The sequence below is a fragment of the Thalassophryne amazonica genome, chromosome 12, assembly GCF_902500255.1.
Source record: "Thalassophryne amazonica chromosome 12, fThaAma1.1, whole genome shotgun sequence".
Classification (NCBI taxonomy): domain Eukaryota; kingdom Metazoa; phylum Chordata; class Actinopteri; order Batrachoidiformes; family Batrachoididae; genus Thalassophryne; species Thalassophryne amazonica.
This window is the reverse complement of record NC_047114.1, coordinates 48,447,392-48,470,755: the sequence shown is the minus strand read 5'-3', so window position 1 is coordinate 48,470,755 and position 23,364 is coordinate 48,447,392. Positions and strand designations below refer to the sequence as shown.

General features: G+C 39.2%; 1 protein-coding gene across 1 annotated transcript in view; it reads right to left on the bottom strand.

Moving 5' to 3' along the window:
* The window catches only part of carmil3 (capping protein regulator and myosin 1 linker 3), a 253,784-nt gene that overhangs the window by 87,020 nt on the left and 143,400 nt on the right, over positions 1-23,364 (bottom strand). The window contains exons 15-16 of the mRNA XM_034182575.1: positions 19,459-19,535; positions 2,473-2,577 (exon numbers count right to left, since the gene is read on the bottom strand). Of these exons, the coding sequence (XP_034038466.1) occupies positions 2,473-2,577; positions 19,459-19,535 (182 nt within the window). The remainder of the gene's footprint in view (positions 1-2,472; positions 2,578-19,458; positions 19,536-23,364) is intronic.

Here is a 23,364-nt window from a genome sequence, read left to right as displayed (position 1 = left end):
ACAGAGAATGTAATCATACAATGTCAACGTTAATTTGAATCCACCTACTGGTTGTCAGTGTTGCTGTTTACTTTGGAAAAAGTAATCCGATTATTGATTACTCCTCGTAAAAGTAACATTACTTTACTGATTACTCCATTTTAAAAGCACCTAAGTTAGATTACTAGTTACTTTATTAGTTGCATTCAGCAGTTGCCAACAACAGCTGCTGAATGTAAGGAAATTAACTAAACTAACTGTGGTAACGCTGCGCATTGTACATAAACAAGCAGACTTTAAGGTTTTATTGGTAATATATAAAACACTGAATAATATGAACTTGTGGAGCAATACAGCCTAGTGATTAGAGAACCTGCCTCCTTTCCTGGGGACTGTGAGTTCAAGCCCAGAGTGGGACGAAGTGACGCAATATACATATGGACCAAACACATAATGCAGTGGTGTCCAAAGTATTCCAGAAAGGGCCGAGAGGGTGCAGGTTTTCCTTGCAGCCACTGACTCCAGCAGGTGATTTCACTAATGAACTCATCCCACCTGTTCAAAGTGATGTTAATCAGTGAAATCACCTGCTGGAGTCAGTGGCTGCAAGGAAAACCTGCACCCTCTCGGCCCTTTCTGAAATAGTTTGGACACCACTGAAATAATGGATTACTACAGTAATAATTAATTGATAATGAAAATACTTGTTAGAGCCTGAGGAAATATTTTAGGATTGTATTTTTCATTGTCTTGCTGAATCTCAGGAAGAGGTAAAGCTATGTAAAAGATTTTCTTCCTTATCATATACCTATAAATGATACGCCAATATGATTGGATAAAACACTCAAGAATAAATAGCAATACACCCTTGTGATATTTTTCGCAGACCGGTAATATTTTTCATACCACCCGAGTAAGTAGAGAAGTTTGAATCTTCGACTGGACTGGACTGGGTTGCTTGACGCAAGGACGTTTCGCTTCAAATCGCAGAAGCTTCCTCAGCTAAAATTCTTGCTCTGGAAGTCTGACTTCTGTCAGAAAGCAGAATTTTCTGCAGAATTTTAGCTGAGGAAACTTCTGCGATTTGAAGCGAAACATCCTCGCGTCAAGTAACCCAGTCCAGTCCAGTCGAAGATTCAAGCTTCTCTACTATGGAAACCACCTGGACAACTGAGAGCCTACACAGAAACACCCGAGTAAGTGAATGTCACCTTGGTAATCAGCCAATCCACACATATGTTGCGATGTCACGGCACGTGCGAGCGTAGATATTGTCAATGTGTAATTTAATACAGTGGTCCCTCGCTATATCGCAGTTCATCTTTCGGGGCCTCGCAGTTTCGCGGATTTTTTTAGTGCAATTTTGCATGCTTCTTCTCTTTTTTTAACAGAGCATTGTGTTCTGCGTCCTTATCAGGCGGGCCAGTCGCGGCATTGGTCAGCATCACCACGATTGCTCTCACTGCCTCCGATGCGCTTACTGAGTCTGGGAGCTCGGTAAGCGCCGCAGCGGGCCACTCACACCGCCCCCGTCTGCTGTGCCGAGTTGCATCCAACTCCAGCAACAGGTCCAGAGACTACGCTCGCTGTTTTGATGCGCAGTGCCGCTGCATGGTCTTGGTAACTGCAGCCACAGAGCTCCATGGCCATGACTTGGATTCTTTGCGGGTCCCGCATCCGTACCCCCAGAGGCAGTGAGCAAAGGGAGAGCACGTGCATTGTGTTCTGCGTGCATTTATCATTTATAGGTATATGGTGTATGGTTTTCTGAAGGGTGTATAAAGCCATATTCATTGGTGAACAACTTGATAACTGATAATATTGTTTTTCCATTTAATTTTTGGCACATTACGTCCTTTATATTTTGAGATATTTTAAAATTTGTAAAAAAAAAAAAATACTTTTTATGGTAAAATATTCAAATGCAAGGTTTAATGTTATTGTCAAAATTTGTGGTCGTGATTTACACAAATTAACCATAAGATCACTGACTAATCAGAAAATAAAGAAAAAAATGATTAATTGAAAAAATAATGGATATATATGGTATGGTATATGGTACAGTATATATGGTAACATGGTAGTACTGTGTAACATTCTGACTGGGTGTCCAAATCAAATAAGCTACTCTGTGCTGGTTCCAAGCCCAGATACATAAGCAGGGTTGTGTTCAGAAGGGCATCGGGCATAGGTTTTGCCAAACCAAACATGCAGATCATGCAAGCCTGTGATGGAGTGCTGAGCTGTCCAATGTGTAGATCCACTCTATCACAGTGAGCACTGAGAGAAGCTCCAACACTGTAATCAAATTTGTTGCAGATAATAAGATGGATGCATGGCTGGATGGATGGTTGGTTTTAAATATGAACTGAAGGACTTCCAAATGGCTACGGTGCACAGCTCTGCTTTTATCAACCTGCAGTGATTTGCATCTCATGCCACAATGTTCCCGCTTTCAAAGGTCCCTTTAAATCGTCGTGTGTGACGACTCACCTCAGTGAATCAGGAGGGACCTTCATCGAGGACAGGCTGACATGGGTCAGGCTGAATGCTGAGCTGAAGAACTGACGGAAAGTTGGCAGAGAATCCCTTGCCTTCCTGGATAAGCAATGGGAAGAAACAAATAGATTGGAAATATGTCAAAACCACAGGGGAGAAAAGGAGAGAGGGCGAACATTAAAGAGATAAGAATCCTGGTGACAGCCATCAACACGGAGATGGGAACGGGTCGATATCGATAAAGTGGTGGATACATGTGACATGCTGAGAAAGAGTGACGAAGTTTGCAGCAAACGACTGACTAAGCTCAGATGGATATAACAGAAAGTGAGAGAGAGGGAGATGAGACTAAAGATGACAGATGGTGGCAGTAACATTTGGGTCCGAATTATATGAAGCAGTCGCAGAGAAAAGGTCAAGCTGGCATTAATTACCGCCACCAGGTAAAAGGTAACGCAGTCACCAATTATCCGACCATCTGCTCAGTGTATGTCCGCTGCATTAGCCTGTCATCAGAGAAAAGACTGATTGCGCTCAGAATGGGGCCGAACGTGTCTGCGTGCATGTTCAGAATCCCTCTGAGTCACAATACATCAGGGAACAATGGCAGCATTCACGGCGTCCGTGTAGTACACAGCTTCTGCTCTGTGTCACAGCAGACAATCTGCCATTTGAGCTCCCACTGCACAAATAAGGCACCACAGGGGAGGAAGGGGAGAGAGGAAGACCAAATCCCCTCGTAGGAAAACAGCGGCCATCTTCCAGGAAAATATCACATGCTGCTATGCCGTTTTACTTGCGTATTCATGGAGCATAGCAGCTGGTCCTTTAATTTTTTTTTCTCAGACTCAACCTTACAGATAATAATTGTTCTATGATGATGCTATGAGTGCGTGCACATGCTTGCATGTGCATGACTGAAAATGCACTTACCAAAATTATTAAGCGATTTCTGAAAAGAGTGGCGCTACTGAAATAAACCAGAGCACGTGCATTTGAATGAGTTAATAAGCATCACATACACCACATTTCCCAGACTATAACTCAAACCAGAGTATAAGTCGCACCCTAATTTGGATTTTTTATATTGTTGTGGGGTACTTTTATTACTGGCTTTATTATTTTCTTTTTTTTAACTGCTGTGATTCCTGGGTAAATCCTACATAAATAGTTATTATTAATATCATCATTATCAGTGATACTAATAATAACAACAACAAATGTGTGATATTGTTGGTATATATGTCATATTGGAGTACAACCCCAATTCCAATGAAGTTGGGATGTTGTGTAAAATGTAAATAAAAACAGAATACATTGATTTGCAAATCCTCTTCAACCTATATTCAATTGAATACACCACAAAGACAAGATATTTAATGTTCAAACTGATAAACTGATAAATATTTGCTCATTTTGAAATGGATGCCTGCAACATGTTTCAAAAAAGCTGGGACAGTGGTATGTTTATCACTGTGTTACATCACCTTTCCTTCTAACAACACTCAATAAGCGTTTGGGAACTGAGGGCACTAACTGTTGAAGTTTTATAGGTGGAATTCTTTCCCATTCTTGCTCGATGTATGACTTCAGTTGTTCAACAGTCCAGGGTCTCCGTTGTTGCATTTTGTATAATGTGCCACACATTTTCAATGGGTGACAGGTCTAGACTGCAGGCAGGCCAGTCTAGTACCTGCACTCTTTTACTATTTTGCACGCTGTTGTAACACGTGCAAAATGTGGCTTGGCATTGTCTTGCTGAAATAAAGTCAAAGTCAAAGTCAAAGTGTCTTTATTTGTCTCCCTAAGGAGAAATTTGCCTTGGACAGAGTCTGCTACACAACAACACATCCAATACATAGCACCCATACATTAAAAACAACACAGTAAGTCAAAGGATAAAATATAAATACACAACATTATTAACATCCTTGTGCAGATTCCGCAATTCATACCCTTAAGCTATCTTCCCTGAACTATCTGCAGATTTATGAGCTTCACTGATAATGGAATAAATGAATATTTATATCGATTATATTTACAAAGAGGAACCCTGTACCTCCTTAACTCTACCATGCCAAGCTTTCACTTGGCATGGTAGAGTTTTAACTTGCACTTGTAGATGTAGTGACGAACTTTGTTAACTGACAATGGTTTTCTGTAGTGTTCCTGAGCCCATGCGGTAAGATCCTTTACACAATGCTGTCAGTTTTTAATGCAGTGCCGCTTGAGGGATTGAAGGTCACGGGCATTCAATGTTGGTTTTCGGCCTTGCCGCTTATGTGTGGAAAGTTCTCCAGATTCTCTGATTTTTCTGATTATATTATGGACTGTAGATGATGGAATCCGTAAATTCCTTGCAACTGAACGTTGAGAAACATTGTTCTTAAACTGTTGGACTATTTTTTCATGTAGCTGTTCACAAACATCCTCACCCCCATCTTTGCTTGTGAACAACTGAGACTTTTGGGGATGCTGCTTTTATACCCAATCATGAGTGTCCTCAGTTCCCAAACACTTATTGTTTGTTGTTAGAAGGAAAGGTGATGTAACACAATGGTAAACATACCACTGTCCCAGCTTTTTTGAAACATGTTGCAGGCATCCATTTCAAAATGAGCAAATATTTGCACAAAAACAATAAAGTTTATCAGTTTGAACATTTAATATCTTGTCTTTGTGGTGTATTCAATTGAATATAGGCTGAAGAGAATTTGCAAAACATTGTATTCTGTTTTTATTTACATTTCACACAATGTCCCAACTTCATTGGAATTGTATAAGTCACATGACCTTCCAAACTAGTCAAAAATGAATAAATAAAAACATGAGCGGAAAACGCAGGAAATCTATAGATTCCATTTGGCTGATGCCATTCAGGAACATGAGTCTTATTTACGTGTTATCTAATCTGGCCAGAAAGGGCAGATCTCGCTGCCACAATAAGCAGATCATTAATCACACTATTCAACATTCTGTCACTGTGCATTTTAAAGTGCATATCTTTGGTAAATGAAATGTAAAATGAGCTGAATATTCTAAATAAATAAAGAATTATAAAAACACTGATGCATTGTTTTATTTTTGGTGAAATATGTCTTGAGAAATGAAGTCATAAACATGGAGAAATTAGATTGATTTTATCGGTCGCTGATAAATGCTTGCAGAGACTGATATGAACCCACGTGCACACATGGACGCATGCTTCCCCACCCCCACCTCCCCTTGTGTTTCTACATTGATTCATGTTGCTCAGTGGTCAGCTCCAGGATACCATCACATCTGAAAATAAACTTCATGCTAAAGGGTGGCATTAGGATTGGGTCCTGTGGGACCCATGCAAATCACATATTAGTGGGCAGTTAGAACTTTGCTGGGGGCAGAAAGGGTGGCTAAGAAAAACACCTGCGGGATGGGGAGTGATAGGATGACTCAGCCAACAAAGGAGAATCGTGTAAAAGTATGCGGTGTCCACACGCTACTTTCAGCTTAAATAGAATGTGTTTAATTTAACAGGAGCAGTGGACAACAGGAGCAGACGGGAATAGCAACAGGTGCACATACACATACAGAGACAGACACAGATGCAGCCGCAGTGGGAGTTACCACAGGAACCCAACAGTTTCACTGTACTGCATGCTCATATATGACACTCAACAAAAATATAAACACAACACTTTTGTTTTTGCTCCCATTTTGTATGAGATGAACTCAAAGATCTAAAACTTTTTCCACATACACTATCATCATTTCCCTCAAATATTGTTCACAAACCAGTCTAAATCTGTGATAGTGAGCACTTCTCCTTTGCTGAGATAATCCATCCCACCTCACAGGTGTGCCGTATCAAGATGTATCAAGAGTCATGAGTCATGACTGTGCAGCGTGCCACAGCACTTTGTTTACAGTGAGCTTCATGTGTACGACATAAAAAGTTTTCACTCTAAAATACATTCATGTGAGGATCCCCCCCTTTTTTTCTTTTTTTTTTTTTTTTTTTTTTGCTCAGGGTCACGACTGCAGATCTGCATGTTGACTTGTCACAGGATTTATGCTTGATGTCCTTCATGTCTAAACTCAAGATGTGCACGAATGGGGCGCGTGTGGTTTTGAACCAGGGACCATCTCTTTTGAAAGCCAGCGCACTAAATGCTTGCACCACCGTGCTCTACTTAGAACATGTCTCTTATTGATGAAGATCTTAGTTGAAATAATTATTCATAACACCTCTCCCAGTACAGACACAGGAGGACTTTATGTGTGCACCTGTGCCGTAGAATATCAAAATGCACTGCTCTTTTGGCTAAGAGTAATGCATCTGTTTCTGATAGCCTCACAGCATCGCATGTCTACTGAACTAAACACACATGATTTTAATATCTGCTCTGAGTAAATATAGACTTGTAATACAGGATACAAGCTTTTTCTTTCAGTGCATGTGCTGTACAAAATAATAAAAAAAAAATTACAAAGCATTGTGTGGTAGCATAAATAGGCATTTAGCTTCTCTTAAAGTAGTTGATTTAATTAGTTTTGCTCGCAGAGTAATAGTTAGCGATACCATTTGTTTGTCAGTAATACGTCTTTCTGTGCACACTTCACAACATTAATCTGTGTGTTCTAGTTTGAAGTCTATGACGTGTCTACTGTGTTATCACATCTTAAGCCTGTTATCATATCTTTTGACTGTCCACTGCAACATAATGTGACAGGAATGAGTGTTATGCCAGGATTGTAGAGAAACACGCCATATTGCAGCATGGCATGTCTGCATTACCGATGTGTGTTGTTGAGTTCAGAGCACATTTCGCTTCAAGCGTGTTCAAAACCTCTCTAATGCAACCATATTACAGGAATAGAGGGACATACATGTCATTCAATGCGCATATTAAACAAATATGTAGGTCTGCTTTTTTGCATTTGCACAATATCTCTAAAATTAGAAAGGTCTTGTCTCAGAGTGATGCTGAAAAACTAATTCATGCATTTATTTCCTCTAGGCTGGACTATTGTAATTCATTATTATCAGGTTGTCCTAAAAGTTCCCTGAAAAGCCTTCAGTTAATTCAAAATGCTGCAGCTAGAGTACTGACGGGGATTAGAAGGAGAGAGCATATCTCACCCATATTGGCCTCTCTTCATTGGCTTCCTGTTAATTCTAGAATAAATTTAAAATTCTTCTTCTTACTTATAAGGTTTTGAATAATCAGGTCCCATCCTATTGTAGGGACCTTATAGTACCTTATCACCCCAATAGAGCGCTTCGCTCTCAGACTGCAAGCTTACTTGTAGTTCCTAGGGTTTGTAAGAGTAGAATGGGAGGCAGAGCCTTCAGCTTTCAGACTCCTCTCCTCTGGAACCAGCTCCCAATTCGGATCAGGGAGACAGACACCCTCTCTACTTTTAAGATTAGGCTTAAAACTTTCCTTTTTGCTAAAGCTTATAGTTAGGGCTGGATCAGGTGACCCTGAACCATCCCTTAGTTATGCTGCTATAGACTTAGACTGCTGGGGGGTTCCCATGATGCACTGTTTCTTTCTCTTTTTGCTCTGTATGCACCACTCTGCATTTAATCATTAGTGATTGATCTCTGCTCCCCTCCACAGCATGTCTTTTTCCTGGTTCTCTCCCTCAGCCCCAACCAGTCCCAGCAGAAGACTGCCCCTCCCTGAGCCTGGTTCTGCTGGAGGTTTCTTCCTGTTAAAAGGGAGTTTTTCCTTCCCACTGTCACCAAGTGCTTGCTCACAGGGGGTCGTTTTGACCGTTGGGGTTTTTCCGTAATTATTGTATGGCTTTGCCTTACAGTATAAAGCGCCTTGGGGCAACTGTTTGTTGTGATTTGGCGCTATATAAATAAAATTGATTTGATTTGATTTTGATTTGATGAATCTCTTTATTAATAGCCTAAATGATGTGTTTTCTCCTGATGGGATGGGAGAAAACACAAAATCAATGCATCTCCATTATTGTATGGGCATAAATTTTCAGAGTTTTGCAGGTGTGGCCGTGAGTGGAAATACACATCGCAGATTTGTGGGGGGGGTGGGAATGCAACACAAGTTGCAGGCGGTAATGGTCCAAAATTCTACTGCTGCCAGTCTTCCATGCGCACTTTTCTGACGGGAAAGTTCAGAGCAGACTCTTTGCCAGGACTGATTTCACACATGTCCACGAAGACAAAGAGACTTTGTTATGGAGCAAATAATCATATGGCACATACATTGTATAAATGACTTTTTTTCAAAATGCCATAAAACCCTTCCCTCCCTCACTTCCTCTTGACAGTGAGCTGATACTTGCTTAAAATGATCACTGTGGAATACCCAGGCAGATCAACACAGGGTTATTTTAATTGTATGCATCCATTACAGCTCTCTCTTGTGCCAAAGATTGTATGATAATTGCTTTTATGTGAAGCATGTGATTGCCATGTTGTAGCAATATCACAGCAAGTCATAATTACTGACAGCTTTTCAGGATGTGCATGAACAAATGTAATTATATATTTCTGCTGTCAGATTTGTCTTTTTTCTTCTGTTTTTACTACAGACAAACATCAGTAATGTGCAGCAACTGGTGACAGCCTTGCTCTTAATTTGCACACAAGTTGTGGTTTTCAATGCTTTTTTTTGAACATTTTAGAATAAAGGTGCACTTATCCCAACTTCATTGCCAAGCAGACAATTACCTCCATTAAGTAACTTCAGATTATTTATGGTTTGTATGCCTCAAATAGCCTCAGAAATGTTTGTTCCACAAATAAGAAGGCTGTAAAAGTCTGAAAGTCATTAGTGTCAGGATAAGTAACATCGCCGGAATCAACAATGAGCAGGAGAAGGAGGAGGGAGAGGGAAAGTGTGCACTCTTCAAGTCACAGTCTATGGTTCTCTCACACATGTTACAAATATGATGTGATAGCTGTTCATACATAATGCACATTACAGGTCCTGAAGTAATCACTGAAAATGGTGCAGCTTGTGAGTGTTTGCAATTATATACTTTTAATATTGTTTATAACTGCCTTTTTGTTGTCATTTGTTTTCTTGCCGGCCTGTTCCTACCACGAGGCACCAATAGTGTGAGGCAGTTGGCAGTAATTGCATAGTTTGCAACTGTGTATTATCAACATTTTTTCAACATTTCCAAAACTTGATGATAACCCTGTTTATTCAGTGATTATTCAAAATAAATGCAGGGTTTTTTTTTTTGGTTTTTTTTTATTACATATGAAAGAAATCTATTTGGAAAAATTGCATTCTTCACATGTGATAGCGTGCTCATTCTACACAATATTTGCTTAAGTTGATGAGTTAAAAAGGATTACAGATGAAATTATGATCTACAGGGAGTAGGGAGCAGGTTGAGACAAACCTGGAAACCTGGGGAGGTGGAGATATGCTCTAGAGAGAAAGGGAATGAATGTCAGTAGGAGAAAGGTGTTGATCCTGCAGTACACATCTGCAGTACACATCTGAGGGCACATCAGATGAAGCCAACAGAACTACATCATCTGCAAAAAAGTAGAAATTAATTCTTAGGTCACCAAACTGGATAAGCTCAAGTCCCTGACTGCGCTTTGAAATCCTGTCCATGAACATCACAAACAAGACTGGTGGCAAGGGCCAGCCCTGTTGGAGTCCAACACCTACTGAAAACAAGCCTGAAGTAATGCAGAAAATGCAGACGCAGGTCCTACTTTAGTCGTATGGACATGCCATCATGCATTGCATTGGTTCCACTTCCCCATACGTCCACAGCATCCCCACAGGACACCTTACACCTTTTCCAAGTCCACATAGTTCATGTAGACTGCATGGCTATATTCCCAAACCTCTACCAGTGTCCTTGTGAGGGTAAAGAGCTGGTACACCGTTCCATGACGAGGAGGCCATTGCAACGCAGACAAATGACAGAAAACGAATGCCTGAATGAAAGAAAGAAATTTCACTGCCTGACACTCTACAGCCAGACACTTATTTTAGTTGCCAAACACAGCATCAAGGAGTTGATTGCTCAAAGTACAGATGTTCAATAAAGTCCAATGCAAACAACTTAAAAATATACACCAGATTTTATTTGCAGCCCCACATTTTCAAAAGGATTTTAACATTCTTGAACAAACTAACAATCGAGATAAACTGTCATGTTCAACACCTGTGCTGTTACAAATCCTGCTTCCAGTCTGGAACACAGACATCACCAGATGTTGTGTTTCTTCTCTGGTAATGCCACTTTACAAAGATAAAGAGAGAAAATGAGCCTTGCAGACACTTTGATTTCTCTCAGTTAATCCTAATGCAATTTATGCAATTTTCCTAATAGAATTGACAGTTTTTTTTTACTAATAAATGTGTGGCGTTAGATCAGTAACATTGCCATTTTTGAAACATCTGCTCAGTCCTCCTACTGACTAGAATTAAAATGTATTTCCCAATTATATCCCAATGCAGATCTGTACTAGATCTGCTGTGAGGATCCAGAGGCAGCCGTAAATGAAATTTACTCTGGTGAATGACAAAAGCTCGTACAGATACTGTACAATGCAAACGGCAACCACACCAGTATCTACTGCATTGAGTTCTATGTTGTTCATGTCGTCTACAAGCTCACCACTACGCAGACACACAGAAAGCACTCAACAATAATGGCTATGTTCTGTATATGGGATGACTTGTCGTGTCTTGTTTTTACCCAAGGCCAACAAATATGGCCATTGGATATTGCGAAGGCTTGTCTCCTGTCCGTCCGTCTGTCTGTGCTCAGCACAAGTCCAGCCCAATTACTGCCAGACTCTTGAAATTCACAGGGAACATTCTTGGGACACAGACCTTGGACAAGTTCAAAGAAAGCTAACCTTGATACATTTTAAGATGTTAAAAAGTCAAATTCTGCTTCAGTCTGATCCATCTTGTTTTTGAGTGATGCGGGTAACAGCCAAGAGTAAAGCTGCACCATGACGCCAGTCGCTAGTCTCTTCAAACCGTTTCTTTTTGTGTGTTTATATACACGGTTCTCATAGATTTTGTAAAAGCTAGCGAGAAACACTCCTAAAACTGAAAATGCTGTTTTTGTAATCTAATAACACCTCTGAACTTATTTTCAAGACAGTTCACTGAGGTTAGCATGGTGATGTCACTTCCTGTGACATCTTCCTTCCTGTGTAGCTACTTGCTACACCACAAAAAAGCTAACAGCTTCTTTCTGGTATATTATATAAAAGCTAGCGAGAAATAAAATGTTTATAAAAGTGAAAACTCTGTTTTTGGAACCTGATAACACCTATGGAGTCCTTTACAAGACTTTGTGGATGTTAGCTTGCACGCTCACACTCACTCACACAAAGCTAACTTCCTATGGAGTTAAATTTGCCTCTTTAATAACTGCAAATGCACAGAGGGTGACCTACAAATATTCTTTGATTTGCACAACATGAACAAATGATGATTTTATCCAAACATGTACAAATTGTACGTAAGACAATATTATCTTAATAATTAATTAAACAACTGTAAATTAAAGAACACAATGCTCATATGACTGAGGGTATTTTAGCATTGCATTATATTTTTAGCATTGCATTATATTTTTAGGTTAACTCAATTTGTCACCTGTCATCCTTTTTAGTGTGCCTGATTTGGCTACGGCAATAGAGTTTGGTCAGATTCATGGGTTCATTTGGATTTCCTACACTGATGGTGGCTGCATTCAGGCTTCACATTGACAGTTAACAACAACAGATTCCAAACACAATACTTGAATTGATCGCTGCACCTTTTACCGGCTTACGAGTAACTGAAATTCTTTGGAAATGTTACACACATGGCAATGAAACAGTGCCACAACCAACTGTACAAATGCTGTTGATCGCATAACGACACATTAACATTAACCTTATGCAATTTGTTTGCCATTCACCCGATTTGGATGTAAATGCACTGAAATTAAAGAACAAGGTCAGTTTAGTTAATTTCTTTCCTTTTAGTTCACGTTGTCTTTGAGCAATAAAGATCCTAATAACTTCATTAATGTCCAAATATTTATCAACCTCATTGCATCAGCATTACTGTCAGAACTACCAAGGACCATATCCAACTGCACACCACTTTACAATGTCTATTTTGTCAGCTATTTTACTCTTATGTACCCAGGGTGTTTGGCATGGCTGGTCAATAGATGCAAGATCAATAACAACTACCTGGCAAGAAGATACTGAGGAACTACATACCTCACTTTTCTGTTCTACCAATTCATAAATCCTTTTGCACATACCACCCTCTGCATATATAAGTCCTCGCCACCCTTATGCACATTAAGCAGCCCCTTTCACTATCTTTTGGTAATTGCACTTTTAAAACTGGTCCCTCAGATTTAACAACTGCCAAATTGGCTCATAACCTGGCAACATTTCCCACTACAGGTAATTATTGGCAGGCGCTCATTTCAAACACCACAGCCAAAGAATCCTTCATTCAAACATCTAGATTAATTTTCCGTTCAGTCAAATGCAGAATTAACCATCAGTCACTTCACTCCACACAGTCATGGCAATTCAAAATACAAGTTGTTTCACCAGGGAAGAAATATTGGAAAATGTGGGGTAATTAAGTGAAGGGATATCAAAGTATGAGTCTAGGAAATGGAAAAGGGTTAAGAAAGGGAGTGCAGGAGGGAAATGAGATAAAATAGAGTAAGGTGAAAATCAGATAGCTGCTTTACAAGCTCCTGTCACTGGCAGTGTGAGAACCTCCCAGTGTGTGAAACAGCAGCCCCACTTTCACCGCCTGTTATGATTAACACACAACCTGTAGAGACTCCACGGAGTCACGTGGAGAAGTGTCGCGTAAGTAGACATAGTGCCACTGTCACACAGCAATGGCTGGAGAGTTGTATCAGGCACCGCTCATGCCACAAATACATGTGTACTTTGATATTTTCACAATTTTCAAAGATACTGGAAAAACTTTATAATAACAGATTGGAAAAATTTTATAGAACAACACAACTTGCTTGATGAAAGTCAATATGGTTTTAGAGCAAAAAGGTCCACTGCATTGGCACTGCTCGATTCAGTAGAAGAGATCAATAAACATAAAAAGAAATAGTAGCAGGTTTATTCATTGACCTAAGAAAGGCTTTTGACACAATAGATCGCAACATATTATTTCAAAAGATGGAACTGTAAGGGATCAGAGGGGTGGCTCTGAACTGGATTAACAGTTACTTCCAAAATCGGAAACATTTTGTTAAACTCAAGGACTACTGTTCTTCATATCTGGACATCGTTTGCGGGCTTCCCCAGGGTTCTGTGTTGGGACCAAAATTATTTATTTGTACATCAATGATTTATGCAAAGTTTCAGATTTGTTTAAAGCAGTGCTCTTTCCAGATGATACAAACCTGTTTTGTTCAGTAGGAAATTTGCAACACTTATTATCTGATTTAGAAACTGAAATGATGAAGTTAAATAGATGGTTTGATATTAATAAATTATCAGTAAATTTGTCTAAAACTAAAATATTATTTGGAAATTATAAAAAAAGTCATACAAATTCAGTTACATATACAAGGGGTAAACATCGAAGGTGTCAAAGAGAATAAGTTTGTAGGTGTCATTTTTGATCAAAGAATTAACTGAAAAGCTCATATTCAACATATTCAAAAGAAAGTATCAAAAAGTATTGGAGTGTTAAATAAAAAAAGCATGTTCTTGATTACAAAACACTACATACACCCTACCTGACTTACTGTGCTGATGTTTGGGGCAACAATTATAAGTCTACATTGCAACCATTATTCATTCTTCAAAAAAAACAGCATTAGGAACAATTCACAATGCAGGTTATCGAGATCACACCAACTCATTGTTCACTGAATCTAAAATATTAAAACACCACGATTTGATTAATGTATTATGTGAAAAATAAGCAACTGCTATTTACAATTCAAGATTTTTTCACAGAGAGAGAGGGAAAATATAATTTAAGGGGCTTGTATCATTTGAAAATTGCTGGCACTCGGATGACGATGGAAAGGTTTCTGTGTCTCTATTTGTCGCCCTAAAATATGGAATAATCTGAAAGAGGAACTTAAATGATGTCTAAATATTAATCAAATATCAATATAAAGAAATGATGTTCCCTAGATATGTACCTGATGATGAAAGATGAGTTTTGTGCTTTATGTGTTGCTATATTGTAAATATAAATTGTTTGGTAGCATTCGGACTGTGTCCTTTAAGTTGAAGTGATTAAAGTGGTTGAAGGGAGTGGGAATAAACAAATTTTACTTCCCCTCCACTCTGTTTTGGACAAGATTAAACTGGATGTATAATCCAGTAATATAAATTGTCACAGAATTGAGCTGTATATTGTTTGAATGCTGTAGGCTTATGGCAGATTGTATTTTTAAATTGTGTGCATATTAAGTTATCATTTCTTCACTTTTCTGTGGTCCGAATAAACCATTCATTCATTCATATCTGCACACGCCGCTCACTGTTCGCCAAACCCACTAAATCTGTGTAATAGGTGTGTGTGTGTGTATTTTGCCTTGCCTCCACCTCTCAGATCTGCCCAGCTGATCAGTGGCACCTGCCAGCTGATGCTCAGCTGGGAGTGTAAAAGTCCAGCATGCCACATGTTTGGGATCAACTGGGTTCCTCTGCTGCAGCGTTTTTTTTTTTGTTTTTTTGTTTTTTTTAATTATTATTCTTTTGTATACTTTTTTGTTTTATTTATGTAAACTGTTATTATAATTATATTATAAATCTAATAATTTTCTGAGCATCCCCCACTCACTCCTTTTCTTGTATCTGCAAGTTGCGTTGCCAGTGACCTAGACAGCGGCACGTAACAGTGTGTTGCAGTCCGTTCCCTATTTACAGTGGGACGAAAAAGTATTTAGTCAGTCCCTGATTGTGCAAGTTCTCCTACTTAGAAAGATGAGAGAGGTCTGTAATTGTCAACATAGGAACACTTCAACTATGAGAGACAAAATGAGAAAAAAAAAAAAAAAAATCCAGGAAATCCCATTGTAGGATTTTTGAAGAATTTATTTGTAAATTATGTTGGAAAATAAGTATTTGGTTAATAACAAAAATTCAACTCAATACTTTGTAACATAATCTTTGTTGGCAATGACAGAGGAGAAACATTTCCTGTAAGTCTTCACCAGGTTTGCTCACACTCTAGCTGGTATTTTGGCCCATTCCTCCATGCAGATTTGCTCTAGAGCAGTGATGTTTTGGGGCTGTCGCTGGGCAACATGGACGTTCAACTCCCTCAACAAATTTTCTATGGGGTTGAGGTCTGGAGACTGGCTTGGCCACTCCAGGACCTTGAAATGCTTTTTACGGAGCCACTCTTTTGTTGCCTGAGCAGTGTGTTTGAGATCATTGTCATGCTGGAAGACCCAGCCACGTTGCATCTTCAATGCTCTCACTGATGGAAGGAGGTTTTGGCTTAAAATCTCATGATACATGGCCACGTTCATTCTTCCCTTAACACGGATCAGTCATCCTGTCCCCTTTGCAGCAAAACAGCCCCAAAGCATGATGTTTCCACCCTCACTTTACCAAAATGTTCTATTTTGGTTTCATCTGACCACATGATATTCTCCCAATCCTCTTTTGAATCATCCACATGCTCTCTGGCAAACTTCAGATGGGCCTGAACATGTAATGGCTTAAGCAGGGGGACACGCCTGGCACTGCAGGATTTGAGTCCCTCTCTGCATAGTGTGTAGCCTTTGTTACTTTGGTCCCAGCTCTCTGCAGGTCATTCATCAGGTCCCTCCATGTAGTTCTGGGATTTTTGTTCACCGTTCTCATGATCATTTTGATATTTTAAGCATCTAAACATAGGATCCACAAGAATGTCTAAAACATCTAAAAGCATCTAAACATAGGATCCTCAACACCATCTAAAACATCTAAAAGCATCTAAACACAGGATCCTCAACACCGTCTAAAACATCTAAACCATCTAAACATAGGATCCTCAACACCGTCTAAAACATCTAAACCATCTAAACACAGGATCCTCAACACTGTCTAAAACATCTAAACCATCTAAACATAGGCTCCTCAACACCATCTAAAACATCTAAACCATCTAAACACAGGATCCTCAACACCATCTAAACCATCTAAACATAGGCTCCTCAACACTGTCTAAACCATCTAAACATAGGCTCCTCAATACCGATGCTTTGCTCCTCAACACTGTCTAAAGCATCTAAACATAGGCTCCTCAATACCGTTGAAAGCATCTAAACCATCTAAACATAGGATCCTCAACAGCGTCTAAAACATCTAAACCATCTAAACACAGGATCCTCAACACCGTCTAAAACATCTAAACCATCTAAACACAGGATCCTCAACACCGTCTAAAACATCTAAACCATCTAAACACAGGATCCTCAACACCGTCTAAAACATCTAAACCATCTAAACACAGGATCCTCAACACCGTCTAAAACATCTAAACCATATTAACACAGGACCCTCAACACCATCTGAAACAACTAAACCATCTAAACATAGGATCAACACCACCATCTAAACCATCTAAACATAGTATCCTCAACACCGTCTAAAACATCTAAACCATCTAAACATAAGCTCCTCAACACCATTTAAAACATCTAAACCATCTAAACATAGGATCCTCAACACTGTCTAAAGCATCTAAACATAGTATCCTCAACACAGTCTAAAGCATTTAAAGCATCTAAACAAAGGCTCCTCAACACTGTTTAAACATCTAAACCATCTACACATAGGATCCTCAATACTGTCTAAAGCATCTAAACATAGTATCCTCAACATTGTCTAAAGCATTTAAAGCATCTAAACATAGGATCCCCAACACCGTTTAAAACATCTAATCATTGGATCCTCAACACTAAGGAACCTGTGTGCTGCCTTTAAAAGAAAAAAAAAAATCATTTGTTTGTTAGCATTTTTAAAAAATAGGTACCAAGTTGAAAAACAGCAGAGTTCCCAATTCAATGTACAGCCTCGGCAGTCTAGCTGTAATGAAACAGGGTAAAACCAGATAAGCTGGAGGAAGGATGGCAAGAAAATGTGGAGGAAGAGTAATAGGAGAAACAATGCAATAAGTCAATAAGGGGAACAATAGTGGTGGCAGCGGTTGGGATCGGTGGATAAATGAGTGGAGTGAGAAGGAAAACGGAACAAAAGAGAGATGGATGGAATGGGCATGAAACCAGTAAAATAAAGGGGGATGCCGCGAAACTCAATCTACCCTTTGAGAAATCAGACCAAACCATTTAGCCAAGGGCTCGCAAAAGACTGCAACTCACACCACTGTGTGAAATAATGACAGAATAAAGAAAGTTGGTGAGGAGAGAAACACATAAAAAGTAAAAGACAGTTATAAAGAAAGATAAAGTAGACATAGTGAAGTGCATAAACAGAGAAAATGCCGGCACAGAAGCCTGGGGAGGGGAACAATAATTCCCAAGTAAAATTATTCTCATTTTTCACACAGTTCTTTTCTCTGCGAGTGTGTAATGTAATATGCTGAGCAGGAAAAGTTCCCGGGCTCCTAGGGGACACAGTGTGATGAGAGCAAAAGCCTCTTCCTCCTGCCAGCGATGTAAATACAGACACACACACACTGCCGTGAATACCCACACACACATACAAGAAGACATGCACAGAAACACTGGTAGGCATGCTAGAAGTGCTTGACAGAGGCAAAAACCTGTTTAACAAACAGACGTGTGAGTGTTCAAGAAAGATGAGGATATTGTTCGTCTGAGTAACGCACGCGAGCAGTGAGCCGGCAGAAACGAGGGGGCGAGTCGAGTGTACGCGCCAATTCTGTCATTGAGGTCCGTGGCTAAACATTGATATGTGGTAGAAAATAAATGATGCTCGACCTGCTGCGTACACCCTGATGGGAATTCCTTAAGATCTATTTGGCTGAGTCAGAAAAACAAATGTGATTTTACGCATTTATGTTTTTTGTTTTTTTAAGGGATATGCATCTTGTGTTTGCGTGTGCACAAAAATTATGAAAAGGCTTGAAGGATTTTTATCAACCTATGTAGTGCATCGGATAAGAGAATATTTAGAGAGGAATCCTGCAAATGGTGATAAAAGTGTCAAATTCAGCAGAAATACTCCCTAGACACTCCTCTTTTGAAAAAAAAACGATTGTCCACTTGACTTTTCAAACCAATAATTTGCATCACTTTTTACCAAAATTGAAGCAACTTTAACTTTTGACCCCTGTACAAAATGACATTGACCTTTGTCACCGTTGTTGCTATTTTTATCCCGTAACGCCATAGAATTCAGACACAGATAGTCCAAACTATACCTTTTTAGAATTTTTATGATCAGGCAAATATGTGGAATATTTTTCAATATGATTAGAGCATCTTTTAATTTTGACCTCTGTGTAATTCCTCAATTGACCCCTACCTGACCACCAATTGAAAAGTCAAGTGGCCAATCGTTTTTTTCAAAAGAGGAGTGTCTAGGGAGTATTTCTGCTGAATTTGATGCTTTTATCACCATTTGCATGATTGTTTCACTTATCTGCTGCACTAATGGAGGAATATTATTATGTTTAGCATCTCCAGTGATTCATTTGTGGAACAGATTGGTTAAGTGTCAACATCAAGATCAAGAAAAGTACATTTACCATAACACTAGTGAACGGATTTTCACCAATCTCACTCTGAATATTATTTGGATTATTGTCTGCAGATGATGAACTTTGGCAGCAGAGATATTTTTGAACTATGTGTTGCTCAACGTTTGACCAATCGGTTTCAAATGTGGTTCGAGATTTGATCAAAATCTCATCATGATCAGTCGAATATTTGATTGATTGTTTTAACTGACTTCATGATGTCACAAAGGCATCAAAATATGAAGATATATACAGTGACAAATATATAACGTGTTTTTATTCAGCCAGCGTGTTTGAGGTTTAGGCCCACCTGTGAGAGAACGAGTTCTTGGATAGGTTCAGGTAGGACAGGTCAGCGCAGCAGCCTCGCAGCAAGGCACCAAACAACTGCACACAAAGAGACAAAAACAAAATGAGTTGTGTCGCTATGGCAACGGAGCATGCAGTGCATCACTTTGGCTCATGAGCGCTGCTACAATCAGTTACAGTGTACAGGACATTACCGCTGACACAAATACAATTTGAACAGAGGCTACGGTTATGTTGGTTTTTGTTTTTTTCTTGGCCAATCGGTCTTCAGTACAAATCTGCCATAACATATCATAAGCACATTATTTATGTCTTAAAAATAGAATTTCACAGAAGAGTAAACATGAGTAAAAGCACACTGGGCCAACTGAGAAGAATACATTGGGCTCCACAAGAACTTGGACAGAGAGCATTTTTGTAAAGTTGAAATTTCAGATTCTGTTCAATGGGCTGAACAAAAATACTGCATTACCACAAGTATGGTCATTTGTATGTATAGCCCCTCCACTGTCAGGGCCCATGAGTTCATTTATGAAGAAGCAGCGGCTCTACTCTGAGTCCCTCCTGAATAGTCGAGTCCCTCCTGAATTTCTCAGCCTGTCCAGCAGTATCCAGATACAAATTGAGATCGTCGCCTTATGGCTAAGCTCCTTCTTCAGCATGATGGTCCAGTACATCAGTAAAACTTCAGATGCTGCTCCCATCCCTCTATCGATCTCACACTCCAATTGATGAAAAAGAACGCTCATGAACAAGAACCTAAGATACTTAAACTCCTCCACCTCAGGCAATAACTCTCGAGATTTGATCAAAATCTCATCATGATCAGTCGAATATTTGATTGATTGTTTTAACTGACTTCATGATGTCACAAAGGCATCAAAATATGAAGATATACACAGTGACAATCCATCGTTTTCCAACAGAGGACCATGGTCTCAGATTTGGAGGTGCTGATTCCCATCCCAGTCGCTTCACACATGGCCTCGAACCTGCTCAGTGCAGATTGGAGGTTGGAAGTACTTGCCTGAACAGGAGCAGCCCATAAGTAATTGGACAAATATAAGGATTGTTTTCAAATCAAATAATCACTTTTACAGCCATTTGTTCTTTTGGGGGATGAATACTTGAACACTTCCAACTCTGAGACTATGTTTCAGACTTGATTTACATCAATCCTTAACACAAACAAAGAGTATGTTGCTGGACAGTAAATGTTTTTGGGGTAGACAGTTCACAAAAACTGAGTAACCATGCAAGAAGACACCTAATGAGAGAAGCCACCAAGACACCCATGACAGCAATGAAGGAATTATCAGCTTATCTATTAAATCACCAGTAATACACCTTCCCACTGAAGTGGCACAGAGAATGTTTTGGCTTTTTTTCCCCAAAGATTTACAGCTAACAATTTCCAGAAGACACAGGAGACTAGAGTCTCAATTTGATTTCTGTTATTGAATAAACATTATTCTATGACTGGTGACTGACTGGCAGCGAAATAGTCAAAACTTTCACGATGCAAAAGTTGTCCAATCACAGCCACAATAACCAATGACTCCATCAGAGTTGTATATGTGTCTTGGGAGCAGTATCATTCTTGCATGGTCGCTCATTTTTGGAGAACTACTTTCTCTAGAAAGATTTACCATATAGTATGGCACTGATTGTATTTGTTAATAATTGGGGAAAAAATACACGACATTCAGTGACTTAGAAAAGTTCTTTTGTTAAAAACCTAAACTAAAAACTAGCTGAAAATGTGATTTTTATATATATATATATATATATATATATATATATATATATATATATGAATAACATTTCGTTCATTCAATTAATTCTGGCTTCTAAAAAAAAGAGGGACTGTGCATATGAATGTCTGAAATTCCTAAATAATATATTGTCAGTAAACTTTTTATATTAAACGGAACTATCTCCAGTGCTGGTTCTCAGGATCTCCCAAGAATAGTTAGAGGGCTTGTTGAGCTGCTTGGTCTACTACGTGACCTGGACCCAGATAAGTGGTAGAAAATTAATGAGTGAGTGAATGAATGAATAAATATGTCCCCACTGAAAGTGATTGTTCTTTTTTTAACTTCAGAGGTGGTGAACAGAGCCAAAATAACAATGTATAAATCACTTACACATCCGATACACACACTGAAAGTGATTGTTCTTTTTTTTTTTTTTTTACTTCAATAAGGTGGTGAACAGAGCCAAAATAATGTATAAATCGCTTACACATCAGATACAGGGTTTACAGTGATGCCTCACATTCACCTCTTCATAAGCTAATGCCAGGGTGTGGCCATGCAAGTTGCTCAACTGCACACACTGCACTGACCATACTCAAGGGCATCTCAGTGGTTTTCCTTTCTGGCTGGGGTGTCACTTATAACCCGAAAGACAGAGGACCACGTATATCACCTTGAGGCCCACCAAGACTACATGGGAAATGTGGCCTTGGGAGGGCTGAAGAATAAAATTTTCCAATTTTGGGATAAATCCATTGAAAAGGGTTGCATTTCCCAAAAAATCTGAATGTATGCTATTGTCAGAACCCCGGTGGAGCCGACTACCTGGGTTACGTCAACTCGGTAGATACCCTTATTGCTAATGTACACCAGCTGTGCCACTAATGCAGATTAATCTGTCATTGTTACACTGCTGATGTGCACCATTTTTATCCAAAGGTTCTGAATCAGATGGCTGATGCAGCCATATAGATCACACCCAACTTGCACAATGTGTTCCCTTTGAACGTAATTCATCCACATTTGGACTCTTTTTGTTGAATTAGCACTGTAACACACATGCCTTCATTCATCCAAGACTGACCTGAAAAACAGAGACCATATTATGCTGATGAGCTTGATAATTTGGAACAAGTTTCTCTCTTGTGGCTATTACATCAGCTGTGGATGCTTAATAGATGTAACTGTGGTATATACAGTGCATCCAGCAGGCTGTAAGATAACAAAATGTGGAAAAAGTGGAGTGCTGTGAATACTTTCCGGATGCACTGTATTCAGTTACATTTTCCAGGATATAAAGGGTTCAGAACATTTGGAACAATCTTGAAATTTCTGATATAGTGGCTTGGGCCTTGGGTAAATTATGGTACGAGTATGAAAGACCACTCCCATGAGAATAGAAATGTTTCACCACCTATTGTCTTAAGTGGACCAAGGCAATGTATGATGGGATTTTAATCCCATACAGTGGATCACATATTGTTATTGAAACATCTGTAGGTAATTGCTGTTGCTGCTGCTATGTAGACATTTTGGTTTACTTTGGTTTGTCAGCTAATTTAGCCATGAACGGCACAATTCAAACATTTTCAGAGATTTAATTAAAAGATTTAGGAGCAGTAGGTTGTGGGTTCAAGGAGCTACCTCAAAAATCATACTCAAAGTTTGGTTAAACTCAATCCTCTGTTGAATGATTGCAGTGGTGGGCACAGTTCAGCTAATCCAAAAGCAGATAATTATAGAAGCTAATGTTTTTGCTAGTAGATTCGCTTTTCAGATAAGTTTTAAAACCATAATCGGACCAATTATCTTCTGATAAATTTAGTTTCGATAGCTTTCAGCCCAATAACTTTTTTTTTTTTTTTTTTTTTTGCTGGTAAAGTGAGCAAAGTTTAACGGTCAAAAACATTTGTAAACTCTAAAATAAAACATTTTAGTCCATCTGTTGTGTGCTTATTTATGGCAGACTGGCTGTTGCTTGCTGATGACATCATCATTAAGCACAAAATGCAATTGGCCGGTCGACGCGGGGAGCATTGTGGGTAGTTTAGTTCAGGTTCACTTTGGACATTACAGTGTTTCTGTCCCTTGTCCCTTGGAAATCTGCTGCAAAACCCATAACGCATCGTGCAAAAAGAATTATTTAAATG